The sequence below is a fragment of the Prunus mume genome, linkage group LG8 (assembly GCF_029339155.1).
Source record: "Prunus mume cultivar Tortuosa linkage group LG8, ASM2933915v1, whole genome shotgun sequence".
NCBI lineage: Eukaryota > Viridiplantae > Streptophyta > Magnoliopsida > Rosales > Rosaceae > Prunus > Prunus mume.
Genome location: NC_142705.1, coordinates 3360939 through 3388618, shown reverse-complemented (window position 1 = coordinate 3388618; position 27680 = coordinate 3360939). Strand labels below are relative to the sequence as shown.

General features: G+C 37.9%; 5 protein-coding genes across 9 annotated transcripts; 1 reads left to right on the top strand and 4 right to left on the bottom strand.

Annotated features, from left to right (window-relative positions):
- Positions 1–1094: 1094 nt before the first annotated feature.
- HCF101 (ATP binding protein) lies at positions 1095–6481 on the bottom strand. 2 transcript variants are annotated; one of them, XM_008244372.3, is made up of 16 exons: positions 6298–6481; positions 6069–6212; positions 5388–5536; positions 5249–5299; positions 4763–4918; positions 4430–4573; positions 4207–4349; positions 3612–3681; positions 3383–3478; positions 3153–3242; positions 2956–3009; positions 2704–2827; positions 2290–2414; positions 1719–1841; positions 1351–1419; positions 1095–1263 (listed from the first exon to the last, which is right to left on the bottom strand). In XM_008244372.3, the coding sequence occupies exons 1-16, from the start codon at positions 6365–6367 to the stop codon at positions 1258–1260; spliced, it is 1614 nt and encodes a 537-aa protein (XP_008242594.3). In that variant the 5' UTR covers positions 6368–6481; the 3' UTR covers positions 1095–1257. The 2 variants fall into 2 exon arrangements, with proteins under 2 accessions (XP_008242594.3, XP_016651596.2); XM_016796110.2 differs by lacking the exon at positions 1095–1263 and having other exon boundaries at positions 1342–1419.
- A 404-nt stretch (positions 6482–6885) lies between these two features.
- VRN5 (Fibronectin type III domain-containing protein) lies at positions 6886–12071 on the bottom strand. Of its 3 annotated transcripts, none has more exons than XM_008244373.2 (5): positions 11932–12071; positions 11237–11294; positions 9659–10295; positions 8693–9003; positions 6886–8594 (listed from the first exon to the last, which is right to left on the bottom strand). In XM_008244373.2, exons 2-5 carry the CDS (start codon positions 11265–11267, stop codon positions 7402–7404), a joined length of 2172 nt encoding a protein of 723 aa, XP_008242595.1. In that variant the 5' UTR covers positions 11268–11294; positions 11932–12071; the 3' UTR covers positions 6886–7401. The 3 variants fall into 3 exon arrangements, with proteins under 3 accessions (XP_008242595.1, XP_008242596.1, XP_088898422.1); XM_008244374.3 differs by having other exon boundaries at positions 6886–8576; XM_089042296.1 differs by having other exon boundaries at positions 8693–8940.
- A 1971-nt stretch (positions 12072–14042) lies between these two features.
- Positions 14043–16576, bottom strand: LOC103340909 (DUF538 family protein (Protein of unknown function, DUF538)). The gene is made up of 2 exons (XM_008244375.2): positions 15888–16576; positions 14043–14350 (listed from the first exon to the last, which is right to left on the bottom strand). Exon 1 carries the CDS (start codon positions 16371–16373, stop codon positions 15891–15893), a length of 483 nt encoding a protein of 160 aa, XP_008242597.1. The 5' UTR covers positions 16374–16576; the 3' UTR covers positions 14043–14350; positions 15888–15890.
- A 583-nt stretch (positions 16577–17159) lies between these two features.
- On the bottom strand, positions 17160–18740 carry LOC103340910 (Heavy metal transport/detoxification superfamily protein). Its single transcript, XM_008244376.3, has 3 exons — positions 17894–18740; positions 17704–17779; positions 17160–17501 (listed from the first exon to the last, which is right to left on the bottom strand). Exons 1-3 carry the CDS (start codon positions 18095–18097, stop codon positions 17374–17376), a joined length of 408 nt encoding a protein of 135 aa, XP_008242598.1. The 5' UTR covers positions 18098–18740; the 3' UTR covers positions 17160–17373.
- Positions 18741–20708: 1968 nt separating this feature from the next.
- Positions 20709–27238, top strand: LOC103340946 (uncharacterized). Of its 2 annotated transcripts, none has more exons than XM_089042454.1 (12): positions 20709–21088; positions 21527–21634; positions 22164–22225; positions 22420–22507; positions 22617–22678; positions 22751–22847; positions 22999–23436; positions 24101–24673; positions 24768–24929; positions 25480–26125; positions 26236–26281; positions 26855–27238. In XM_089042454.1, exons 2-12 carry the CDS (start codon positions 21536–21538, stop codon positions 27033–27035), a joined length of 2454 nt encoding a protein of 817 aa, XP_088898580.1. In that variant the 5' UTR covers positions 20709–21088; positions 21527–21535; the 3' UTR covers positions 27036–27238. The 2 variants fall into 2 exon arrangements, 1 of the variants encoding a protein (XP_088898580.1); XR_016122578.1 differs by having other exon boundaries at positions 20713–21088; positions 26236–26369; positions 26855–27016.
- The last annotated feature ends 442 nt before the right edge of the window (positions 27239–27680 follow it).

The following is a 27680-nucleotide window of genomic DNA, read 5'->3' as shown; positions in this document are numbered from 1 at the left end:
TCAAGACAATACTTGTCTGTTCGGTGTCAATAACACTTGGTTGGCATATCCTCGTTTCAAGTGTCACTTAGACGGGATTATGCATATCTTGGTGCAACTATGCAAAAGGAGAAAATTAATTGCATGTTAGGACAGGGACTTAAAATGTTTAAAAGGTGTATGAACAAGCGGTTACCTTATGTTTCATGCCAAAACTAATAGATCCAACCAGATTCCAGAGGCTTAAAACAACCTGGCATGGAGGAGAGATTAGAAAAAAAAAGATCGAAAAGGTATACTGGGATGGTAATATCATCTTGTCTTGTGTCACACGCGGGCATGGTTAAACTTAAATCCTGCAAGAACTCCTTTGTTGCGGTTGCCATTAAAGCCAAAAGTTTTCCAACTCGTTCAAAAGCAGAGCATTGACTGTTTCAAAAGGACAAAAAGGTGGTTTGAAAGTGTAAAAGCTAGTAAAGGGAAAGAAAAGTAGAGAGAATAGTGGATGCTGGAAGAAAACTAAATGCAAAAAGGTCCCCCATTGAAAACAGTTGAAGAAGACATTTATAGTTGCTTGTGCCATTCAAACACCCTTTCTGGGAAAAAAATAATGATAATATCTTTATGCAGATATTCTCTCATTTATTGGGCGGTTCCTAATATTGATTAAAACTGCAATAACAAGCAGACCTTTTAGAACTGCTTCCGGCTGTTGTTTCTGACCTCTTACTATTATGCTTGTCAGTTGCCTTTTGCATTAACTTTGAGGCTGGTAGGAGATGCATTCAATTTCAAAATCTCTGTTTTCTGATGGGGTGTTTCAAAGTGGTTCATTTTGATCTGCGAATGGCTGGAAGTTTGTCTTTTCAATTTGCTCGAAGCAGATGAAAAGGATCATAAATACAAATTTCTGCAAGTAAAGTTTCCCTGAGACAATAAACACTATTTTTTATCTTGAAGATATACAAAGATCCATTTCAATTTGTGAAGAATTATATATATCAGATGATATGAACAAGGGAAGTACATGACTTGTTGAACTAGTAGTGGTTCAAGATCCTAACTTTTGTGTTTGAACAAGCACAAAGAGGGATGAAATTTGGAATGATGAAGACTAGTGGAGCAGATTTAGTAAGATTTTCATTATAGGAATGGTCTTTTACAAATATGCCCCGAACCCAGGAACATCTGAACTCCAGTATAATTTTAACAAAAAAACTAACTATGTGTACTGTGTAGAAGGATCTGTGACACCCCATTAATATTCACTTGAAGTTATCATACCTGTTGAGGGCAGAAAAGAACAACATTAGTTTATTACCATTAAGGATGATGCAGTAAAAGAGATAAATAGTAAGAATGTTAACTTGCCTGGGAAGGAACTTGTTGAGGAACATCAACTAGCCGCTCGATTGTCTGCAGCTGATCATAGGGTGCAATCTGCACCATGATATAAAAATTTATACATTGATCATAAACAATATATTTTATTTTGACTTTAGAAAAAAAATAAGGAGTTAGGTTGCAGAGATTTGGATTTAGTCCACACTAATTGCAGAGATTTGGCATGCTTTGCATTCCAGTCGAAAAGGAGTTAGGTTGTCGTTATTCTCGTGAAGTTGACACTTTCCTTGCATAATGCTGGTCCCTTTCAAAAACTTTTCACAGTGTGCCAATGATGAAATCATCCATGATATGGTTTCTTTTAGTTGATTAATTCAAACAAGACTTTTTTTTACCTGACTAAATCCGTCTGGCCACGTTATTGAGACAGCATAATTTCCCATGGGCCGAATCTCTTCAGGTTCAATATCTTCTGGAACATCAGCAAACTGTAACTTTTGCTCCCCTGTCCATTCATCCTGATTTTGCACAAAATTAGCCACTAAGACATGTAGATTATTGGGAACTTAAGACAAGAATCACAAAACTCAACAGCGATGATCTCTCAAGGCTTTTTTTTCTTCCTAGAAAGTAACATTTTGTTTTTTCTGAACCTTTACCATTCAAAAGGTTTGGTCACTTCACTATGTTTCCCCATCAACTAGTCTCTTCAACGTTTTGTTTCACATGCATTTCAACTTACACTCTAGATTAATCCATTGACTTTATTAAAGCTACAGTTAAGAATTTGACAGCCGGATTATTACACTCTAGATTATTATCGCTGATGTGGAGCGGAAGAAGCATGGTATTGAAGGGTGAACGTCATATAACTAAACATAATCTGCATGTTATATTGCAGCAATAGTATGCTACTTTGACAACAAACTGTACACTTTAATGCTTCAAAAATAAATCTCCACATACCACACTTTGGGCAGAGCGGTCATTCCGTCTCACGGTTGCAGGATGGAGAAGAAATGCTTCATCTGAATCTGGTACCTTCACTCTTATTGCCTTGATAGACTTATCATAGGTCACAGCTGTAGACACTAGAATGAAAAAAGATAGTATGTCATCAGAACAAGTTTCATGAGAACAGCCCAAAACGAAACCATAAAACACACAGCAACTCTTGGTCAACAGCATGAGAAAGGAATAACAAACTCAGATATATGTTCCAACAGTGAGTGAATTGCAAGCCTCCAAACTTTGGCAAAACACAAAATTCTCAACAATACATTTTAATTTTGAAGTTCTGAAAGTAAAATAATTTTTTATACGAAGTTACTGGTACTGGGGAAATGTTCTGATACACTTTTTTAACTTAAGATACGATACCTTGTTGGCGAATCTTAGCACACTGTTGCACAACACAAATTCCGATGTCCTGAAATGTCTTAGAAACTTCACCTAGAGGATCAGCTACCACTTCAGGCGTTCCACTATCTCCAGAAGCAGATAGCTGCCAGATATATGTCATCAAAATTTTAAATAGGTTCCTGTGTAGGACATATATCACATAGACAAATATTTTCCGGCTTTTTATACTAATAGAAACAAATATGATTGACAGAGAAATATAGGACTTACAGTTGGTCTAATGGGAAGGTCAAACAGATTTGGGATACCGAACTGCTCTACAACCTGCAAATGCGTGCATCAAACTATTTCAAGCTTCAAAATACATATGCTTGCACATAAAATTCTGCTGGTAGTGCACTAACTGCCAGTACTAAGATTATCCAGATATTCTATAAAGAAAGTAAATTCTTCCATAATATGCATGCCTGAGAGCCCGATCCTCTACCAAATGGGTAATAACGTTTCCCATCAGCATCAAAATGGCTCATATTCTCGACTACAGCAACACATGGCACCTAAATGTATGAAAATGAGAATAAGAACATGTTGGATAAAAAGGTTATAAATGAAATTTAGCATGAACCTTAAACTTGCTGCCACTTGTGATGAAAAGTTACTTTGTAATAATGGCGTATTGTGTGGCGGAAATACACACCTTAAGCTTTGAAAACATGCGAACTCCTTTTGCAACATCAATAAACGCCAGCTTTTGAGGAGTGGTAACAATAACAGCAGCAGTTAATGGAACAACCTGAAAATCCGACTTTGTCCAAATCAAAATGTAGAAATCTTGAATAGAAATAGATTTAGACAGAATATCCGCATAAACATACTTCATAAGATACTAAATATAAAAAGATAGCAGCCAAACAGAAAAGCAGGACCTGGCACAAAGTAAGCTGAATATCACCAGTTCCAGGGGGCATGTCAACAACAAGGTAATCCAGCTCTCCCCTACATAGTGAAGTAATCAAATTAGATGCTAACTATGACCAGAACCATAATTTAACAATGAATTACATAGATATAAAAATTTATAAGGAGCCTTCGAACTAAATCTTTTAAGTAGAATAATGGAGATTCATGCACATAAGCAATGGTTTCAAACTGAAAAAACGCACAGTGGAAACTTCGTAAACAAAAGCTTCACAACAATATTATCATTGGATGGCAGTTAGTGATAGCTTCTCATTTGCAAATCAGTAAGAAATGATGTCATTATATGAATCTGACTAGCTACTTATGATTGCAATTTAGCAAGCAGTGATGCCACTAACTTTGGACAATGTGAATTGGTAATTGTCAATAAATCCACCAAACTTCATCAAACTTTCATGTCCTTTCTTAAAGCTACTTTCCTGCTCTATAGAAATATGCAGAACTTTGGCAGTGGCACAGTAATTAGCTCATGAAGTGAGGATAATGATCAAAAGAGTTTTCATAAATGATGCATAATTTATTTTTGGAAACATGCCATACCACTCAGTTGTAGTTAGCAGTTGGTTGATGACCCCAGAAACCATTGGGCCTCGCATTACTGCACGACCTTGTCCAGCAAATCCAAAAGACACCAACTTCACTCCCAAGTATTCAGTAGGAATTATGGTTTTCTTCTCCGGGTTCTACAGGAAGTTTTTAAACTGTCAGAATTGAAGCACTTTACTAATTACAAGAAAAATTCTGCTAAATTTGTTGGTATTACCATCACTAGTATTCGGTTCTCAGGGGAGACCATTGTCGGTAAACTGGGACCGTAGACATCCGCGTCAAATATACCAACTCTAGCACCCATACCAGCCAAAGTATATGCCAAGTTTACTGCTACAGTTGATTTTCCCACGCCTCCCTGCATACATTTCACAAACAACAGCAACAATACATAATTAGCAGAGAGGGAAATTCAAGCTAAAAGATATGGCACCATCAAAAGTGTTACAAACAATAAACAAACAATAAAAATTGAACTGAAATATGAATAGCTCAAAAGCCACATACCAGCAACAGAAAGGAATCTAAAAGGACATGGAAAGTCTACCTTGCAACTAGAAACTGCTATAATATTTGAAATTGTCTGTAACCCTGCCGGAAGTTGCTCTGCATAAATGGGCCTTGCGGGCTGCGCTGACATAGTCACACTGACATTCTTGACCCAAGGAAGCAAATTCACCACCTCATTTGCCTTTTGTTCAAACTGTAAAGCAATTGAAGCTTGTTATGTTTGCTAGTTCCTAAATCATTTTTCTCATACAATTTCAATTGCCATAAAATGCTACCAAAAGGAAGTATAATAAAGTTAAAGATTTTTCTCTCATGATCATAGAAGATCAAAATCATGCAACTGATGGCAACAGTTGCATCTTTCCATGAGAGATAATTCATGAAAAGAACAAGGAAGAAATCAAAGAAATAATGAGAATTCACATAATTCCACTAGCAAGAAATATCAAACGCACTTATAAATCAAATCTACCATATCAAACTTATGTGAGTTCTTGATAAACAAATAGTGACTGTCAATTACCATGTCCTTTATTGGACATGCTGGTGTAGTGAGCTCTAACCGAAAAGAAACCTGAGATAAAAAGTCAATATATTCTGGTAAGGACATTATGCTTTATACGTCTTCCATTGAAAATTTTCCCATACACGCTCTAAATGACCTCTCCCAAAGCCTCATTGATGTCCAGATCCTTCACAAATCCACATGAGACAATGTCTGTCCCGAAGTCTGGATCAATGATTTGAGACAATGCTTTCAGTACATCACTCTCAGCTGCCCCCTTTGATATTGCAGGAGCACCAGCTACATCTGAACGAAACAAATAGGAAAATGTAAAATAACTAGAAATCAATATCATCAGATTTCAAATAAATTTATTCACATTTTTGTCACAGAATTGTTACTCATAACATAGAAATATACATATGTCCATACCCATAGAATCACAACCTTCATTGCATTTTTCCACATTTATTTTCGAATGATACAAGGACATCTATTAAATCAAAGTCAAAATATTTGGATCATTTAGTCCACTTCCTCTTACCTGATTTTATATCAAATTCTTAGCACTTTTAATATTGAATGCCAATGTCTAAACTTCGGAAACAAATCATTATAAAGATAAATTCTTTTTGTAATGTTTTTTCTCAAATTTTCTGGCTTTCACTACATATAACTCTAAACAGGTCTTAATCTGAAACAGGGCACCCTTGACAAAACAAAACAACTCAAACTTATCCACCGCAATAAAGTGAATTGTGCAATATGGGAAAATGGGTTTGGTCAAGAAGCAGTTATAAGCTGCTGGGTTTGCTCAACGAAGGTGGAGAAAGTTCACCTTCCAAAGAAGCAGCTTTAGCTGTGAAGGAGCTCAATGCAGAGCCTCTACGAGATGCCCATTTAGACCTTTCAGGTCTTTGCTGCTGAAGAGAACAGCAAATAGCTGATGATAATTGAAGAGTCTTCTCATATGAAGGCAATCCTACAACAAGAACCAAACCAAAGTCAGTGCTTGAACTTAATCAAAAAAACGAGAAGACACGAGCAGAAGGAACAGAGCGAATCACCAGCTTCTTCATGGGTTTTTACGTTTTGAAAGGAGAGGCAGAATGAAGAAGGAACATGAAGAAGTTGCATGTTTTTGTGTGTGAGAGAGAGAGAGAGAGATTAAGAAATGGGAGGCGAGAGAGAAGCAGGAAGTGATGAGTGGCCAGTGTGAAGTGTGAACCTCATGTTTCGTATTTTGCGTGTCATGTGATGTGATGATATCTCTGAAATGTAATCTCATAATCTCAAGAATCCAATCCGCTTTGCCGAAAACGACATCGTTTGCCTTGTGCGCTGACTTGGCGCCTTTATAACCAATCTGGTTGCTCGGGTTTCGTTTCGTGGGGTCAATCAAGCAACAGCACAGCCTACCACCTACAATTTCCAACGACATGTCGTTTGCAAGCGAACTGCGTGCTATTTTTTCTTCCAATTAATTTCTTCTCCCAAGTAATCAAATATAATAAAATATTTTTGAACCCTTTTACTTTTTAAAAAATAATAAAATAATTTAATAATTGGCATTTTAATTGGATTAAAATTTTAAAAAATGTCAAATTACCACCTAAGTGATCAAATCCAAATTTAACAATTTGTTAGAGATGCTCTTAGAAGGCAAGAATCAAAAGCCATAATAATTCCCCAAATTCCTCAACATGGGATCACAAGGCGAAGACGGAACAAAAGAATAAAATGTAAGAAATGATGACTGAGAAGGAAATGCAGGCATGTTTAGTCCATGCTAAACTCATGTACCCTTCTTTGAATTTAAGAAGGCAATGACAGCAATGATTGTAACTAACTATATCTTCAATGATTAAATTCTACAGCTTCAAATGTAACTAGGATAACTTCAGGGGCGACAAATGTGTCCTACAGCAGAAACCTTGCATACAAAGGCCTCCCTCCTTCCCAAGAAAAATCAGTGTCTTCCCAATCAGTGACCGAAATCTTTTAGCCGGACGAATCTTGTCCGCAATACGAATTAAATCACTTGTGACAATGACTAAGAAAAAATGCCTGTACAAAGACTGGCAAAATTAATCAGAGGCTATTTATCTCAGCAGAAGTAGAAATTAAAGATGAAGCATATAGTAATTCTTATCAGAATGCCTCGGCCTTATTTAATGCCACAGCTTACTGCAGAATCCATTCCGAGGCCTCTTGTTGGATACAATGTCTGAAAAGGAGTCAACTAACTGTCCTGCCAAGCTACTTGGATCATCAATCATAGTTTGAATAAAGGTATTAACCACCCTACGCTCCTGCTCAGTTGATCTCAAACTAAACCAAGTTAGCAATTTCAACCTGAATTCCTGTGTAATGTGACCCTCACATTCCAGCCACCGGATTATTTTCACACAGTACTCGAAGTTCTCGTCCAAGCAATAAGAACTGCTAGACATATGCAATGGTGGCCCATTTATCAGTGTGCTGTCACAATCATGAATCTCTTCATTTGTGTTTGCTGCCCTCTTCCTGCAGAATTCCGCCCGGGAATCAACGGCTGGGACATCTCCATTAAGCCCATGAGTCCAGGTCTGCGAATCACCACTACCATGTGATCTTGCCAAACCATTCTTCACTAGGTCATGAGAAGCAGCATCGTCATCTGCTTCAACAGCCTGCTGCAAAGTGCATCCATTATCTTCATCTCTGGAGGATTCAAATGGGGGGGTTAGTTCTTCATTCAGATCAGGCACTGAAACAACATTTAAGTCAAGCCCACGTGAAACAGATGGCAACTGTTCTTGTGGAGTTTCAATTTTTATCGTGCTGCTTACTCCACAACATTTTTCTACATTGGCACTACAGAACCCCTCAGAGGAGCCTTGCTCTTGAGCCCAAGCCAGACGAAGTACCTTTCCAAGATCACGAACTTTAAATTCGGAAGAAGGACCAACTGCTGTTGTAGTTTTAGACTCTCTCTTGGCACTAGAATTTTCTTCGATGATCGGATTCTCTTTCTTATGATTCCTGGAGACCGGTGAAATGGGGTTTTTGCGAATTATCTCAACACTCTTGGTGAAACACTTTGCCTCAGAGTGACCCAAGTCACCAGACTCCGTATAAGATATTATCCTAAATGTATACTCTGTGCAAGGCTGCAGATTGGATATCAAAATCCTTCTCTGAGATCTTGGAAAGATACAACTAGGCTCTTTTGTGTGTGATTCTTCTCTACTCTTGTAATACCAGAGCTTGTAGCCCTTAATATTATCAGACGATGCATTAGACAATTCAATCAATATAATCACAACAGAGGAAGATGCTACTTCTTCAAAAAGAAACTTGCAAGCTGCAGGAAGTGAACCCTCTGCAGAGGGACAGAAACAGAAGTAAACATTCAAATGTTCTATGCATGATCAAGAGCCAGTAAAAGGAGAAAAGAGATGAAGTAGTACAGTTTCCTACCTCTGCAATTTGGATCCACATTTGAAATATTGGCCAGCCATTCATCTGCTTTCTCAATTGCAAGAGAGCAGAGTTTCTGCACATCACTTGCAATAGAAAGTCTGCTGACTATCCCGCGTGCCATCTTTGCAGAAACGCCATTCACTGGGCCCACTTCTGTCTCTAGTTTAGACTTTGCTTCCTTCACAATCTCATACAGTTCTTTAAATCTTGAAGTCCCATCCAGGAGCCTGTAACTCAAGTATATCCTATAACAAAGTACATCAACACGACGGGCATCCTTTGCTACAATTAGCTGCTTCTTCCAACTACTGCCAGTATTAATCAAATCACACTAGTAACATCAGCCAAAGGCTAGAAACCTATTAACAAAATACAAAGGTGTACATGCCATAATTGCTCACTATATTGGGGTGGAAGGTCAAAGAACTTTTCAAATTCGAATGGTACACTCACAAAAACCCAATTTATCTTTTTTTTCCTAGAAAAGAAAAGAGCCCGTATTATCTCAGTAAAATCATTTCCCAGGCAATACAACATTTAAGAAGTTGGACATGTATAACAAAATCAATGTTTATGCAAAGGCATCTCTTTACAGAGGCGAATATATTTTATTTTATTTTTTTTCAAAAGGACTATAGCCCAAAGTTCTCAACAAAGAGAATTTATACCGAATAGCAAACATAATGAAAAGCACACATAAAGAATAGCAAACATAAAGAACATAACCTGAAAAAAGATTACTAAAGGGGGAAAAAATGGGTTTATTTTTTCGAGCTCCCAAACTCAAAACATTTAAGTGACTTATGATGTGCCTGAAAAAAAAGCACAGTTCAATGCTTCAAACCTACTTCCATAGTTGCAGAAACCAATTTGTAGGGCTGGGGAGAGAGGACAAAGGATAGCCAGTCAAATTGAGTACTACCATTTCAACCTAAACTCACAATATGCAAGAGAATTACTTACCCCAGTATCCCAGAGACTTTACCACAAGAAGCGCAACAATAACTACCATCTAGCTGCATCAATTGCCCAAGATCAACAACTCCCACCTTTTCACGTTGAAGGGCACACTCAATGTGACAAGATAACCCACAGGAATCTCCCTCACCAGATTCAGATGTGCACACTAACCAAAGACTAGGGTCCTTGTTGTCATCAAACAAATGACAGATACAGCATGAGCACCTCTTGCAAAATGTGTTGTCTATGGGTAAAACAGCTCTACAAGCAGAGTTTTTACAGATCCATGAGTTTGAAGATCCAAAGTCTGGAGACTGCTCAGAAGCTGGTGAGAGTCTCATGGGATTTTCCCCCTTTCTGGCTTGCTTTTTGGGAAGATGATTATTCGGACTAGACGAAGCTTTCTTTGATTCCTGCTTCTTATTAGTCTTGTTAGAAATCTTCAAAAGTTCGGACATTTTATGTTTTGATGAATTCAAGTTTTTCTTGTCCTTATCAAAGCATGTTCGAAGAAGTTCCTTCTTGGGACCTGATTTCAGAAACTCTTGAAGGAGCTCTGGACTTCTTGAAGCATCATCTGAATGCCCATTCTTCTCGGGAGTGCTTTGCACACTGGAAGAGAGGCTTTGTATACCAGAAACTGGAAAAAGAAAAGAAAATGACAAAAAAAAAATTAAGGGTAGGAGCAAATGTCAAAGCAACATTGTACCGCATCTACAACACAATAATAAGAAAGGGGTAGGAAAAAATATAATTGGTTGTCAGAAACATAGCATTTAAAACAAGTGACAGAAAAGAATCCTCCAGATACAGTGATGAGGTATCTGTTAACAAGGTATGCAAAACCCAATCAAATTCCATTTTATCCTTCTCTACACTTCAACGCATAAAACATTTGATTTACGAATAAACTAAATCCTTTTTTTGGTAACAAGATTCTCTACTTTCCAACTATCTAAGTTGGTTCGTGCTTATTTCTGTTTATATCTCCAACAAGATCTAGAATACTACATCACAATCCTCCATCTACAACAATTTAAGCTAAAAATCATCTCACATCTTCAAAGAATTGAACATCTAGTCCCACTTCACAACAGTAGCTCTATGCATCTGTCCAACAATTCTGACCTGAATCTCCCCTTCCTGAGGGACTCTTATCCAAGTAAACATAGACTAGAAGGTAGGTTTTATAGGGTGTCAGATGTACATCAGCAAAAAAATTTAATTTTAGATAGAAAAGGTTCAATATTTAAAGACGAAATCCAACATGCATTTAAACAACCATAAGATTTTGCATATGAAAAGAAAGAGGAAAGAAAAAGAACTCGAAAACAATCCAAGTGTCGGGCAATAAAAAGTCAAACTTCAAGTAGTGAGGGCGTGTTTGATACCACCGTTTCTCATTTATGAACATTGAGAAGAATCCAACATATCATTAGGCTACCTTGGAAAGCGTCCTAGTGAGAAAGTTCTCCTTTCCTATTTTCTATTGATGCTATGCCGTCAATTATGCCAAACATCCATTGAGAAACCATCATAGAAGCGTACAAACTATATGCATACGAAAGACAAAGATCATACCTTTAGCAAGAAATTTATCTTCGAAATCCATATTATGCAAAAGTTGAAGCAGACCTCCCTGCAACAATTAATTGGTAGAAAAACCTGTGCGTTAGAGAGAACATAGACAAAGTAATTGAAGGGGGCATAATAGTTCTTCAGCTGGCATAATGTAGTTCATAGATTAAGCGAAATGGACCCAGAATCACACCAAATAACACCGTGTAGCTAAAAGTAGAAGCAACAAAAGTAAAAAAAATTCAGAACTAAATGTGCTTTCCAAACAAGCTAGTTATTACCCATGCAACTAGAAAATACGGCTCATTCATAAAAACTGAAATTTTTATACAAAATATTAAAAGATTAAATATATATAATTAATGTAACAAGTTAACCACATTTATAGGAGCATATAGTGTTCCTTGACAATCTTTGACATGCACATTGTGTGAATTTACGGCAAATAAAGCAAACGCGTTTTACATAACAATAAAAAACAGAATAATTCGAGTATGAGGGGATTCAAATGGACAAAAGCAAATAAATATTATAAATTCTAAGGTAAACGGAAATGGAGTTTGAGAATACGAAAAGCAGGGAAGAGGAAAAAGCAGAAAACGAAAGCAAAAACGGATCTGCGCTGAGAAAGAGGCTAAAGTCAGAAAATTTAAACGAAAGATACGAAAAGTAAAACGACGACGAATTGAGAGACGGACCTGCGAAGAATGGAGACGAACCCTAGGGTTTTGGCGCTCCGAGGCCGAAGAATTTTCTTCCGCAGAGAGCAAAGAATCAGACAGAGAGAGAAAGCGAGAGAGACTTCGTTTTTGTTAGTTGGTTTTGTGAGAGAAGCTTGTACGAGTTGTTCACGTTTTGGGAGAAGAGCGCTGGAGGGGAAAATCACGCGCGAAAGAGTCGCGTGGGAACGCGGGTTCAGTAGGAAGGCGGGGTTGGTTGTGCCGCGCAGAAAAAGTACAATGAGCACTGCCCACCGATGTGATTGGTCGGTGTGTTTTTATGCGCTTTTAAGGCGCGTGAGGATGAATTATCCACAATTCTTTAATTTTCCCCAAAAAAAAAATTTGTATTATTTTGGTCATCAGAGCTTGCTGGAAAAAAGTATGTAATTTAAGTCCATGTCATTCAGCATTTTAGACGATGTTTTTATTTGATGAGCGGTGATAAAATATGAACCGTTGGATCAAAAGTTCAAATTTGATTGAGGCCGTTGACTGGGGGGATCATATCCCAAAATAGACCCATGACTTTACACAGAATCAAATCATATGGGATTAATGAAAATTAATTAAGTCAAGAGTCATGGTTTCATACTAAAATCACAGGGATTAACACGTGTCCAAAGAATCTTGAAAGTTATGGAAAGAAATGGTCAGCCAAAGATACACGTCAAGCATGGTTTTGGTACTTTTCTTCTTTTTTTTTAATGACCGGTTCAACAGAGAGAGAGGCTTTATAGTTTATAAACTTTGTGCTTTTTTGTGTTGTAGAGTAGAGTGTACAGAGTGCAAAGTGCACTTTGCGCATTTCCCCAACCGTCCTTGTGGTTTCATTGGTGCGTGATTTGAGATGACAAGTCTTTATTTTGATGTCGGGTCATGGGTCGAGCTGGTTTTCGGTACAAAAATGGCCAAGAAAATGGACTCTCTCTCTCTCTCTCTCTGTCTCTCTCTCTCTCTCATGGCATGCAACCATCTTTACAAGTTATGGAGTTTGGGAGAAATAGACCAACAAAAATGTGGACTTTTCATACCAAGTACCAACCTTGACCCATTATTTAGATTCTAAGAAAAATGCGGCAAAAGAAAAGAGGAGCAATTGAAATGTCAAAGAAAGGTAGCCAAGACAAAAACCATTTTACAAGAATTTCAAACCAGTCTCATTTGGGTCAAGGTGTGCATGACCAATTTGACATGCATGCATGATGACATTAAACTAAGGGGATGAATCTTGCTAGGGTTGGGTCAGTCCACCTATGTGTGCGCATGCGTGCGTGGGCAATTTCTGATCGTTGATCACTAATCAATGATCATTTATCAAAAGCGTCTCATGCCCATACAGTGGACATGACATGCGGACATGATATGACCCTGATGTCATGCCTCACAAAAGCAATGAGCAATGTGGCTTGAAATACAACCCATTGTTAACCTAGCAACCATTCGTGGCACAATTGCACATTTACTCCACTTGTGTCTCATGCACGCAAGCATCTAACACCAATAACACCAGGTAGCCAGCTACCATGACCAAGAGACATAATTTGCACAAGGACCACAATTGAATGGCCTTTCAGAATGGCCCAGAAGCCACATCTCTATTGGTCTCTGGTGGCCTTTAGAAAACCTCAAATGGTCACACTGACCACGTCTCAGAAAGAAAATGTTAACAATACATCCTTGTAGGTTGCAAATGCCCAGTACACTCATTTTCCAACCACCTTATAAATTCCATAAACAAAAACAATTATGTGCTTCCGCTGCTGCAAGCAATCAGAGTAGCAACTTATGGTGTGTCGGAGACAAGGACAATTGCCTTTAGTGAAAGACTATGAATGCATTACGCATGTTAAACCACACAAACCCTAAAGGAGGAGAAGCTATTTATGGATATCACCCACCAAACTTTGAAAAGTGATGACCTCTAATCTTCCCCCATTGCAAGTCCAATCACAGCAGTTATTTGCGCTGGTTAATCATTTTCAAGGTAAGAAAAAGACGTGTAAACCAGGTTTTGAATGGTTGAACATGGTAAAGAATCTTATTAAAATGCTAACCATGCCTCTTCCCATGTGGCAAGAAACAAATAATTAGACAGTCATACGAATGTCAATATTAATAAATTAATATTTCAAATGGAGTCAACATAAGAAGTACCTATAAACCATCTTACAAATCTTAATCATCGGAGAGTAACAAACAATGCAGGCCGTGGCATACATATATATATATATATATATACAAAAGATAGATGGATCACGATTTATTGCCCTCATAGTTCGGATTCGGATCATACAAATATCTTATACCTACTTTGATTTGCTTACCTATCAGTCTTGGAGTCGACAACTGGACATGATCACATATTTAATTGATAGGCACCACAACTAGAGAGCCCCTGCAAAGTGGGAATAATGACCAAAAGAAAATTTGACATCAATTTGTTAACAACTATTGAACATTTTAAAGTGGGTATATATATATTGCAATGGTTCACCATTTCTGAAGTCAACAAGTTCATTTCACAAAGTTGGGAATCTACTTCAAAGATTTAATCCAATATATGGCGATGAACTGCTCTATCATTAGAAAACAAGAATCAAAAGGATTCCTTGATCTCAAATCTGTATACAAATTGGTATAAAGAAGATGGCTTTAAGCCAAAGCAAACCAAACAAATCTGATGCATATATTTCATATACGTCCCAATCAAAAGATCTCCAGCAATTAGCATTTTACCAGGAACAATGATTTACCTTCACGTGACCAAACCAAGATTCCAAAGACCAATGTCCACCATTCATATAAATCTGACTTCCAGATCTACTACTATCACAATAAAGGTTGCCCAGCCTATAACAAGTAGTGCATCATGCACATTCGCAGGATGCATTCAGCTCCAACAGACCAGAATCTTAGGCCCACAGCTATGACAATTTGTAACCAATCCTTCAAATCATTTCTATAAGTCCTGACCAAAAGTGAACCAACCAGAGAAAAGAAAATAAACTGTCCTCACCAACGACCTTGACGTTCACTTTTCACCAAGAACTTGTATGTTATGTTGTTGCTACTGTCTTTGCAATTAAAAATAATTTGCTTCCCTAGTAAGGAACCACAAATAATTGGTCATGAAATTAACAACCATCCTTGTTCATAAATAAAGCTTAGACCAAGGTATTTATATTAACCATTTGGTATCCCATGACAGCAGTAGTTTCCAAAATCACCAAATGACAATAGAATAGATTGAGTGGTAATGAGTTAGTACCCAATTATTCCAACAGAAAGCTTCAGAGAGTAAGAAATAACCACTATATAATATAGTGCTCAAATCCTAAAACCCCACTAATTGCAAAACCTATCAAGCATCTCCACTCTTTCCTAAGACCAAACAATTTAATTGGTTTCAGGCTCATAGCAAAAACTATTAACAAGTGCAACCCTTGAGCAATGATTCAAGTTAGACTATTTTAATTTGGGAATTTGAGTCATTTCTACGCAAGATGCTGGACACTTTTAAAAGATTCAACTGGTTAACATTGCCAACAAGTTGTTACAAATGAGATGCATACTAACAAGCTAACATTTCTAGAATAATCCAATTTCAGATTTGATTCGGCAACTATGAAAGCTAAAAAGAATATTCACAGTCGGTCCATAAATAAATAAAAAGCATAAATTCGATTCCTTTAGTCTAAAGGAAGTAAAGTAAGAACTCAAATTCATGAACAATTCATCAATCTGAAACATAGCTTTCAAGCTAACAACCACAAAACAAAAGCATTCCAGCTGAAAAATACCTCAATCACAATCCATGCATATACAAATCACAGAAGCACAAACTGAAAACCCTAACTACCACTCCAACGCCATAACCATCCGATAAAACTTTGAAAAAACAAAATTAAACAAAACAAAACAAAAAAGCAAACCTGCTAAGAAGAGGAGTGGCGGCCCTCGCAAGCAGGGCTCTCGTCGAAGTTCTTAGAGGGGTACTTGGCGGTGACCATGCCGACCTCGAACACCAAGTTGTCGCCGCTCGACCTAATCCCAGTAATAGACCACCACTGGAAGAAGGCTCGGACGCTAATCCCATTGATCTCGGCGATTTTGCCCTGCACGATCTTGCCGGTGATCTTCTTCGAGTACGTGGCCAAGTAGTTGTCGGGAGGGAGCGTCACCTTGCACGCGCCGCCGAGGTCGACGATAAAGTCGCCTGAGGTCCGGTCCAGGGTGTAGTTTTTGACCGCGGAGGGTAGAAGCCCAATTGGGAAGCCGTAGTTGGTGAGCTCGGTGTGGGCCGGCGACGGGCTCGGAATTCGGTTCGGGTTCGGGTCCTGGGTTTTAGGGTAGGCGTTCTGGGTAGAGAAAGGTAGGAGGAGGAGGAGAGAGAAGCAGAAGAAGAGAGAATTGGCCATGGCGGTTTTTTTCTTTTTTTCGTGGTTTTTTGCCTTTTTTTGAGGGCGAATATTCTGAAGATATTTGAGAATGTGAGAAGAACTGAGAAGGTTGGCTCTGATTATCTGTTTTGGGATTTTAGCGTGGTTTAATTTGATGGCGCTCTGATAAGCGCGCGGCGTTGCGCTGGCGATCAAAATTCTTAATTAGTTGGTAAGTTCGTTGACACTTGATAAGAAGTGTTGTTCTCAATATTATTATTATAATTACTATACTAATTTGTATTTGACTATAGTTATGTGACTTTCTGCAGAGTGTTATATGCCAAACGACTTTTCTCAAGCCACATAATAATTCTTTTTCTTTCTTCAGAAAAAAAGAACTTTGTCTGCTTATTTACAATTTAAAAGTTTAAAAATAGCATCCGATGGAATTGAGGTGGGTATATCATATGACATCTTGATTCTTAATGGTTCCAACTAAGATTTTATTAAAAATTAATAAAAATGAGGCAAGTTCATCGACACTAAACTATTTAGTGTCGATAAGAATTCAAACACAAAACCTCGAATACAAAACCAGGGCCCCGAGGAAAACCAAAATAGTTTTGTTATCCATTAGAATGGGCTAGACTGGCTTTTGCGTTAAGGCCTACAAGAGAAACATTTCTTTTGGGCTACATTGGATGTCTAGGGGCCCAAGAAAATCAAAAGGTTGTTTAATTTTGTTGTAACATGAAAATGAGAACTTTTATTGTTTTTCTAAAATAAAATGGACCCTGTTTTCGACCCGAAGCTTCAAAGTAGTAGAACGTCAAAGTGGGGGCTTCAGCCCTTCTGAAACTGATGATATACAATGAGAGCTTACAATCAAAGATGACAAGCCATTGACAAGAACTTGCATATATGATATAGAATAGAGAGAGGCCTGAGCCTGAAATGCAGGCGGTATATTATATAGTGTACATTATGACCATGGACACATATATATATTTATATATATGTATATTGTTCATGGCCATCAGCATGGGGAGTTCCAAATCTCTGCATTTTTAACCCTCGAGACACTCTCGAGCACTTCGCGAGGAAGAACATCTCCAATCACAACCACCATCTTGCTTTCCAAGTCTACTTTGTACGATGTCACTCCTGTTTCATTTTAACAAGAATGATCACTCTTCTTTTTTCACAAAGAATTTAAAAAATAACATACAAAGAAAATACAGAAATTAGCAGACCGGTCAGATATTCAAAGGAAGAAAATAATCTATAGCTACTCTACGCGTATTGGTGGCAGATAATGTATAACATCAAATGTTTCAAAGTATATTTGTGTTTAAAAACAAGGTACCTTCAATCTTTGAGATATGTTTCTCAACTTTTCTGGCACAGCCATTGCAGTGCATGGAGACCCTTAACATCACCATCTGCATAAGATATATATTTCACCAAAAGCCCCCTCCTGTTACAAACCATTTATATATTTACCTAAAGAGAAATGAAAAAGAGTGATATAGAATAGAGAGAGAAAAGATGGTCACCTTCGGCTTCAATTGAAACGCCAATGTCTGTTTTCCAGCAACAACATCCTTCAGTCTCAGAAACTCATCTTTCTCACCGGTTACCAATGGACTTCTTTCAAACTCATCTTCGTTTTCAATGGAGTTCATGCAGAAACAAGAACTTGAGCCAGTAGAAGAAAGGCAAAACCTGTCTAGCACCCTGCCCAAACTAAGCTTCCCCATTTCAACCACAACAAGTTCTTAGCCAAAGAAACAAATCTAAAGCGAAACAGAATTTCCCAACAGAAGAAATCTATACACCCGATCTTTCCTTTCCTCTTAACCAACCAACTGCCTCAGTCCTCCTAGTGTTGTAAATCCAAAGCAAACTTGTGTTGTGTGAACATTATAATAGGGTGGGAGCAGGAGAGAGAGAGAGAGAGAGAGAGAGAAGAGCTAGAGGTCAAATTTTCATTGGGGAGGGCAAAAGTTGAAACAGAACCCAATGAAGCCTATGGAGGAGGAAAGGGAACAAGACACAATAAATTATAGTTATATAACTCAGCTGGACACAAAAATTTAGAAGGGGATCCAGGAACCCAGAAAAACACTACTTTTAACTGTAACCACTTCCTAGACCAAAAACAAAACCACAAGAAGATTTTGTCATGTGAAAAACTCCTAAACAATAAATTCTCCAAAAGCCTGAATGAGAAAGTTCATGTGAGATGAAGCAGTATACTGCAAGTGAGCTCTCTCATGTGACAATTCTGCTAAAGAAGGAGGGGAAGGAAGGAGGAAAAAGAAAAGCTCACAGTGACCAATGGAGGAAGTAGCAACATCACACTTTTATGACATGTGATGATGACTAGTAGGAACGTCCAAGTTGGAGGCAAAGAATATACTTATATATAAATTAATATATAGCTGGATCAATTTGGATAAGCATCTTCGCTATGTTTAATTCAAGATCAATGAACATGAGAAACGTTTAGGTGGAAGAGATTAAAAAAAGAAAAAGCAGTAATATTTGGTGAGCATCTGAACAAACCATTGAACAATTTTACATCCGCCTAACAACACGACCTTGTTCAAAAGCAGTTTGTTTAGTTTAATGCAGTAAAACTATTGCATCTAGATAAGTGCATGTTGGTCATTAACATAGTTTTTGTATGAGGATAAAAGAATCGTAGAGTAAAGTAGTGTGTGATTAGCCACCTAATCCGCATAGATTAGGGAACCCCTCAAGTAACCCAAGAGTGCTTATTGTGATGATGGATAGTATAATTCAAAAAACACCACAAGACTTGAATGTGTTGACAGTTTTGTCTTGGCCTTCAATATGAAAATGGAAATGGGACAGACGGCCTCCTATTATTGGAGCCCATGAGCTCACTAATGTTTCTTAATAATTATATGAGAGAATAAGTTCAAAAAAAATGAAAAATGAATGGTTCTATTCTCCACAGTTTGGTCCATGTGAAATGGTTCTTTATTATAACAGACCAATGAATGAACCAAATTTGAAAAAGCTAGTAGTGAAGTCATGTTAGGCACGTGTGGGTCACATGATTGTTGCTATGCAACAATAAAAATTGGGTGGCAGGTCGCATGTGGGTTCATCTGAATAATTATTTGTATAAACCAGCCAAAAGAGAAGGGATATGTTCTATTATGCAGGACGACTAAAAGGAAGCAGCACTACTCAGCCTGGTTTTGTAGTAGTGCACTTTTGGTCATGTAGTGATGGAGCACTGCACCACTGATATGACAAGATATGTGTGTGTGTATATATATATATATATAATATATCAGCAAAATTTCATCTTCTGATGCACTGGGAAGTATGGCCAAGGCAACATGAGGTGCCATTTATTAGGTTGCCCCACTAACACACACCCACATCAATGAGAAACAGAATAGCTAGAGCTCACTGTTGTATAGTGTATAGTGGGAGAAGAACTTGTATGTCAATGGGATAGCATTGTTTTGCTATCTTCATTCCATAATGTTTCGTCATGTATCTTTATCACACATGGTGGAACGTAATTGGTTGGTGATAGCAAAACAGTGCTATCCCCGTGACCTGGAAGTTATTCTCGTATAGTGGACAGGTTTTTCAAACATGTGCATTGTGCAATGCAAGGTGTCTAATTTGCATTCAAATTCAAGGTAGCTTGAGAAACATGAGATGGCATATGTTCTATTGATCAATTCCTTTTCCTATCAGGAAAAAAAAATATAACAAGTTGGAGAGAAGAAAGAAATGCAAGGTTATAATACACCACATGTCTCAATATTATCAGAAAATTCATAATAAAGGAAAATATAAAAAAGACTCAGCTCCCAGGTAAGAATGGGATGAACAAATTACAATGACTCTGAGTCTGACTTTGAGTTTTTTCTGACAATGGTTTCATTAATTAGCAACTGTCTACGCGATAAGAGGATTATGTACCTGGCAAATGGAAGTGCAGATCTGACTCTACCACATAAAACAGGTCCAAGTACTCTCCATGGAATTGTTTAGAGACAAACAAATATACATTACCAATAGTGTAAAGCAGCATCTAAAGCTCACATGGCATGGCATGGAAGGTAGAATATAAGGTTTAATTATAATTTAAAGCATGAGCCTTTAAATAGAAGTCTCAGCCTACTTGCTTACTGTACATGCTGATCATACTAAATAACAAAAAGCTCCAAGTTTCTTTCTCTTTTCGTTTGCGATAAGTCACATAAACAAATCCCATGTGCCGGAGTTTTGTTTTCAAATCAAAGTTTGTAACTTTATTATAAATATATGCAGCAATGTGAGCAGCTTAACTGCCCAGTGCCAGAGCAGTGAATTGGTGGAGACCAAAAAAACTACAAAATTCAAACCAGTCTGCAGTTGAGCCCCACTGAGGAGCAAAATCCATGTCCAGAGCTTTGAAGAAAAAAAAAAAATTAGACAGCCAACTCTACACCGACAACAAATTAATAAACTCAAAATAAACAGATCACATGTAGAAATATTCAATTCAATACATTGGGGTCATCTTCTCTAGCTTGCAAGTTGCAACTATCATCTCAAACTAACATTGACTTTAGACTTTCTTTGTCCTCAATACTATTTTTCTAGAAGGGAGTTGACTCCCATAATTCACTTGTAAGTAAATGCCGTAGTCACATAATAGAACAGCTTCTTCATCTGCAGAAGTAGAACAGCTTCTTCATCTGCAGCAAATTGAGGTAAGTTCTATCTATTTCCCAAGGTTCTGTATGGACTCTAATTGGTTTTACTTGTTTTAGTGCACGTCAGCGACTCTGATTTTTCAGAGCCGCTGCAGTACGTTAGTATCTAGTGTGGTCCGTTTGGTTGCTTAGAAAATGTTAGCCAAGAAAAGAAAATTTGGACTCAGTTCTTGTTCTTGGACCTCGAGTTATCGAAGCTTTTGCTTGGATGTGTTTATCGATTTGGTTTAGTTTATGTAAGTTCACTGTTTTCTGGTATTGAAATGAATGTAAAACTTAAAAATCCGTGTTATCAAACTAGGCTTCTAGGCAATGAATTGGGGAATTAGTGATTTCGTTGTAATTTGGTAAAATGCTAGTTGCTAAGCTATCATTCATCATTGCGTCCTTTTCAAATTCATGTTTTTGGTAGTAACTATGGCTTATAATGAATAGGAAGTCTGAATGGCTAGTCAAGTGAAGGAGGACGAGAAAAATGAACGAATTATTCGTACTCTTCTTAAACTTCCCGAGAATCGCAGATGCATTAACTGCAACAGTCTGGTACGCAATTCCTCGCATTCTTGTCCATTTATTGTTGGGTGCATTGTTTCATGGGCCACTTGTACATTTGATGATTATATTGTTTGTATGTCATGTCAAGCTATTGATATGTAACTTGAGGTGTGATATTAGCATTTTCCAGATAGAGGAATCATAATCCCCCTTCATGCAATTCTAATTTAGGACTTCTTTACTGCACTGATAGGGCTGATTCTAGAAATGGATCTACCAAAACAATGTATCTTGTGTTCTTGTACAAGAATGCAGATCAGCTAAAGTATCATACAGACCATATATATGAAGCGCGGAAACTTTAGAAACAAATTAAGAACTGTAGTGCATATTTATTTCTCAAAGTTTTGTTGCTTCTTGTTAACCATTTTTGTAAAGGTGTTCTTGCATTGCAGAGTGGGAGAAATACATTGGTCATGATGATACTAATATTAGGGTTTTGAGTTCAAAGAGTGCATGTGCGTATACTTATGTTTTGTGGTCAGGTTCATTTTTAATGTTATTTTCTACCAAGCAGGGGCCACAATATGTTTGCACGAATTTCTGGACATTTGTTTGCACAAACTGCAGTGGAATACAGTAAGTCATGATGTGCTGTGCTGCATTATTTCTTAAGAGTTATTCCTTTTCTATCTATGTGTAGAAACAGAAGAGGGGGAAGGGGGATGCAGGGGTATTTATTTAATTATTTTTCAAATATTCACTTTTAGTGTTTCATGCAAACTACTTGTTGGTTTGCTTGCATTGTATTAATTACATGAAAATGTTTCCAGTCGGGAGTTCACGCACCGAGTAAAATCAGTATCAATGGCCAAATTTACTTCACAAGAAGTTAATGCCCTTCAAGAAGGGGGAAATCAGGTATTCGTTTGTGTTTCTTCTGAGTTCTTAGAAATATGTGTGATTTTCTTTTTGTCTGCTGCTAATCTTCTCAATTTATCTCGGGCTCGTCTCTGCTTCCCAATTACAGCGTGCAAAGGAAATTTATCATAAAGAATTGGACCCGCAACGTAATTCCTTTCCTGACAGCAGGTTAATACTCATTTTATTCTGTTTTACATTGATAGTAATGACTACGGTTCTGATTCAAATGTTTGCTTCCAGTAATGTTGAGAGACTTCGAGACTTTATTAAGCATGTGTACGTGGATAGAAGATATACTGGTGAGAGAAACTTGGACAAGCGTCCAAGGGCTAAAATGGTATGCTATCCTTTATCCCAAGATACATTATTTTGAATACAAGGTGCTACCATATAGACCTAAATTCAACACACTGGTTGTGTATACTTATACCATGATGAAGGTGTTTCAAATGTCTCTGGGTTTAAGTTGTAAATTGCATGTCATACAGGGTGAGAAGGAAGACTCTTATGAAAACAGAAGACTGGATTCATATCAGGGAGGCTCTCGAAGCCCATCATATGATGATACATATGAACGTCGTTACAGTGAAAGGTCTAGTCCTGGTGGAAGAAGTTATGATGGGCAAAGAAGTCCCGGATATGATCTAGAAGCCCGGCAGTATAATGATTATAAGAAAAGTCCTGGTCGCCCTGAAATTGTGAATGATTGGCGTCGAGAAGATAGATTTGGAAATGGGAGGCGAAATGATGATCGCAGAATATCCGATGGAGATTCTAAGCTGGATGCTGAATCACCTGAACGACCAAGAGATCTAGATTCGTCCAGCCCCCCTATTGTACGGCCTGTTAGAGATATTTTGGGAGATAACACAATACCTCCAAAAGCTAACAGTGCCAGGGCTGCTGATAGCTCTGTGCAGACACAGGTGAGTCTTCCTAAAGTATTCATTTTCTAATTGAACACTTGATGGTTTAGTGATGCGTATGCCTGTATTACACCATTTTCATTAACATGAGAGGCCAAGACAATGCTTCACCCGTTACGTGGAAGCATATATTGTGATCCCCTGCATGCCTTCAATTTGATCATCTGTGTTTTCCGAACTATAGTGATCAACAGTTAGCAGGAGCATTTTGTTGTCTAACTAATGAGTTCAGCTTTATGATTAAATTGGCGTGAACTAACAAATTCATACATTTCTGGTTTGTGTTGTGTTTTGTTACCTTGAGTTCGATTACTGCTCATTATTACCATAGACAAGTATATCAAATATATGCTCTCTCTCTCTCTCTCTCTCTCTCTCTCTCTCTCTCTCAATACCTCCATTATTCCAGTTCAAGTTTTTACATTCATGTCTTGTTTTTTCTTTTTCTTTTTTGTATTTTTGTTTTACTTTTCTTGACAAAGCTTATCATCATGCAACTTACCTATTCAATGTTTCACACACTTTTCCTTAATGATATATGTATTAGTTCTGTTATATGGAAGATGAGTGCATGCTGTTATCTGTTTGGGATTTCATTTTCATTTTATTTTAACTTTCCCATAATAATATACTAAACTTGCTCTTGTACTGTTTTTAATTGCAGAGAACTGCGTCGTCCAGCAGCTTGGGATCCACCAACGGGAATCCGGTGGAAGTGAAACTGGAGACTTCTGGAAGTTTAATTGATTTTGATGCTGATCCTGAACCTGCTCCTGCTGCTGCAGTTCCTCAACCGCAACAAACTACTGTAGCTCAATCCTACCCACAGCCAGCAAATTCAACCAATGACAACAATTGGGCCTCTTTTGATGTTTCTTCAGAAGTGAAAGCACCTCAAGCTCCTGCGAATGTGAATTCATTGGAATCTCTGCTATCACAATTGTCGGTTTCAGCACCTGGCCCTAGTTATGTTTCTGGAGCTACAGGTAATATGGGTGCTCCCACAATTGCACCATCAAGCAGTGTGTCGACATTTTCCCCTGTTGGTGCTCTGGTTCCTGCGCCAGGATTGGCTCAAGTATTCCCAGTCAATGGTGGTAGTTTCCTTGTTAAAGATCCTACTTCCGGGCAATGGCCTACCATGCAGCATCAGCAACCTTCTTTATACTCTGCTAATGGTATTCAGCCTGCTGCTCAAGAATATATACCGTCAGTTGATGAAGCTTCAAGCAATCAGGTTGACCTTGTGGTGGTATTTTTGATTTTGTTTTTGTATTTCATTACAATTTTTTGATTTTTTTCTCCTTGTTTATTGTGGGCAATTTTGGCAGCCATGGAATTTAACACACACCCCACATGCACAAGGTCAGCCAAGTATCTCTGCACCACAAGCACAACAAGATGCCTCAAGATCTGGCCGTGATGTTAGTACTATTGCATCACAACCTTCAGGTGGTGATGCAAAACCAAGTGGAAGAAGAGAACTTCCTGCGGTAACTATGTTTTTTATTGGGCTTTGTTGACATCTTAACATATTAGTAAGTTGGACTTTTTGGTCTTGTAGTTTAGGTCCGATTCCACTTTAACCCCTCTAATTTCAATTAGTTTACCCTAATTTGCGGTCGTCTAACATGGCATTAGAGCTTTGGTTGTAAGAGGTCATGAGTTTGAAATCTTCAATCCTCATTTGCCACTCTTATTTGTCAGTTTGCAAGGATAGAGTCGGACTGTACCCGTGTATTCCTCTTTGTGTGTATCTGTCCGGCTCTATATGTGCAGGATGCGACTACATGTTGAGGGATGGTGTTAGCTTGGTATACATTGTTGGTTCGTTCCTAACGGCTTAAGTTTTTGGGTTCAATGGTTGCCTGATAAATTTGACTTAGTTTTCTCAGATCAATAACTCACCATAAAACTTGCTTTGTTAGCTGAAATCAGTATCAAAGCAATTTTTTTTTCTTAACTCTACGTGTTCTTGATAACTCCTCATTTGATGCACAAATATATTTGAAGTTTCTTTGATGTGTTTTATCTGTAATGCAGTTTCCTTCTGCGGCATCCTTTCAAGCTGCCCTACCAAACTTCCAGTCTTTGTCCCGACCAGGTTTAGTGCGCACTTCCCGCCTCAATACTCCCTCATCAGCTTGGATGCCGCTCCAGTCATCATCATATTCTTCAACAGTGCCTCCCCAAGCACCACAATATGCATCACTAGTGCCTCCCCAGTTATCATCATATTCTTCAGCAGTGCCTTCCCAAGCACCACAATATGCATCACTAGTGCCTTCCCAAGCACCACAACATGCATCGCGAATGCCTCCAAGTAAGATGATGTTATCATCATATTCTTCAGCAGTGCCTTCCCAAGCACCACAATATGCATCACTAGTGCCTTCCCAAGCACCACAACATGCATCGCGAATGCCTCCAAGTAAGATGATGTTATCATCATATTCTTCAGCAGTGCCTTCCCAAGCACCACAACATGCATCACTAGTGCCTCCAAGTAAGATGATGTTATCATCATATTCTTCAGCAGTGCCTTCCCAAGCACCACAACATGCATCACTAGTGCCTTCCCAAGCACCACAACATCCATCACGAATGCCTCCAAGTAAGATGATGTTATCATCATATTCTTCAGCAGTGCCTTCCCAAGCACCACAATTTGCATCACGAATGCCTCCAAGTAAGATCATGCTGGTTTCCTATTTGTTTCTTCTAGTAAATAATGAAAAATACTTTGTCATTCTCCCTTATGTTGGCAATGAGTGCTGAATTGTGGTTTGATAATCTCAGGAGCCTACGTGGTGCAACAAGTTCCGAGTAGCATGCCACCTTCCGGGCAACCATAAATATTGGGTTTTTTCTTTTGAATATTTTCTTACTATATATTCAATAAACATTGGAAACATTAGACGCGAGTAAATTCTGTGAGTATTCTTATTTTTTCTTCAGTTTCCCTTTTAGGTTTTGTACCCTAGATTGGATGTAAGTTAGGGGCTATTGGCGTAGTGTCATGACAAGTAAAGCCCTCCAGTTAATTTCCTTAAGGTTCTTCTATATTGTATGATAGAATTGGGATTAATTTTACTGGCCGCACATGGTGTGGTTATAGCTAGGTAGCTACACTTCTCTTTCAGAGGGCAGGTTCCAAGTTCAATCCCCATCCTGGAGTTTTGTAACTGATCATTTTTGTTTTCCTTTTTACTGGCTGTCCCCCATGGTTTCACCAATGCGGGTGTTACAACATCGATTGGAACTTCAAATATTCTTGCATTTCTGATAAATAATTTCTGCATGTGTTCTGTCCTTTACCCCAAACAAAAAAATTATGCATGTGTACAGAGTAATTTATGCATTTAGATGAAGTGATCTGTTGATAGTGGTTTCCCTTACATAATCGTTATGCTTGTAGGTATCAAGGAGCAGTGGGCTTTGGCAGCGTGGGTTCTGCTTTTGCTTCATTAAATACAGATCAACAGCATTGGCGACCGCGCCAAATGGGAAGCAAATTCCAATTTCGCAGCCGTTTCCATGCCCAAACGCGGGCCTCTGAACTCAAAAAATACGGAGGAACCTGTAACCCAAAGATTTGATGGGCTATACAGTTGGGTCAAATAGTTATCATACACTTCGTTTTTTTCTTTTTTTCTTTTTTAAATTAAATAGGAGTGCATGCATAATGACTATTTTCAAGTGCCGATAACATTTTCCTTTTTTAGAAAGTTAACATTGTCTTATAATTAATAAAAAGAAGAATGATATAAATAAAAAAATACAATGTAGTTGTCGTTTTGATATATATGTGTATATATGGCGGTTTTGTATGAAGTTTTTTTTTATGAGTGAGAGATGAGAATTGGAACTTGAGACATATCCTATAATATTGAGAAGATAGGTAAACTATAATTTTACCATTATGATAAGGTTAATTAACCTTGGCCTAGGATTCATTTCATGCTTTTAAAATCCCACCCAACTATGAAGATGCTAAGCCCACATGTACAAATATTCAACTCAATACATTGGGTCCATCTTATCTAGCTTGCAAGTTGCAACTATCATCTCAAACTAACATTGACTTTAGACTTTCTTCGTCCTCAATACTATTTTTTTAGAAGGGAGTTGACTCCCATAATTCACTTGTATCTGAGTGAGGGAAAAAAAGAAGGAAAAAAACGGATACGATTGTTTTTCTTTTTTATTTTCTTTAAAGCACTTTGGTATGCCAGCTAAACAAA

Bases quoted from the DNA above. Each gene is read 5' to 3' on its own strand.
- HCF101 (XM_016796110.2), bottom strand. From the start codon at position 6,367: ATGCAACTTCTTCATGTTCCTTCTTCATTCTGCCTCTCCTTTCAAAAC. The intron at 1,842-2,289 runs GTATGTGGAGAT...GTGCAAAATCAG, and splicing joins ACCGCTCTGCCCAAAGTGTG to GATGAATGGACAGGGGAGCA. The intron at 1,420-1,718 runs GTAAAAAAAAGT...ATCATGGTGCAG, and splicing joins GGCCAGACGGATTTAGTCAG to ATTGCACCCTATGATCAGCT.
- VRN5 (XM_008244373.2), bottom strand. From the start codon at position 11,267: ATGGATTTCGAAGATAAATTTCTTGCTAAAG. The intron at 10,296-11,236 runs GTATGATCTTTG...TTCTTTTTCCAG, and splicing joins AGATAAATTTCTTGCTAAAG to TTTCTGGTATACAAAGCCTC. The intron at 8,595-8,692 runs GTAGGAAACTGT...GTCCCTCTGCAG, and splicing joins TGTGGATCCAAATTGCAGAG to AGGGTTCACTTCCTGCAGCT.
- LOC103340909 (XM_008244375.2), bottom strand. From the start codon at position 16,373: ATGGCCAATTCTCTCTTCTTCTGCTTCTCTCTCCTCCTCCTCCTACCT.
- LOC103340910 (XM_008244376.3), bottom strand. From the start codon at position 18,097: ATGGGGAAGCTTAGTTTGGGCAGGGTGCTAGACAGGTTTTGCCTTTCT. The intron at 17,780-17,893 runs GTGACCATCTTT...TATCTTATGCAG, and splicing joins CGTTTCAATTGAAGCCGAAG to ATGGTGATGTTAAGGGTCTC. The intron at 17,502-17,703 runs GTACCTTGTTTT...AAAATGAAACAG, and splicing joins ACATATCTCAAAGATTGAAG to GAGTGACATCGTACAAAGTA.
- LOC103340946 (XM_089042454.1), top strand. From the start codon at position 21,536: ATGGCTAGTCAAGTGAAGGAGGACGAGAAAAATGAACGAATTATTCGT. The intron at 24,930-25,479 runs GTAACTATGTTT...TCTGTAATGCAG, and splicing joins GAAGAAGAGAACTTCCTGCG to TTTCCTTCTGCGGCATCCTT. The intron at 26,126-26,235 runs GTAAGATCATGC...TGATAATCTCAG, and splicing joins TGCATCACGAATGCCTCCAA to GAGCCTACGTGGTGCAACAA.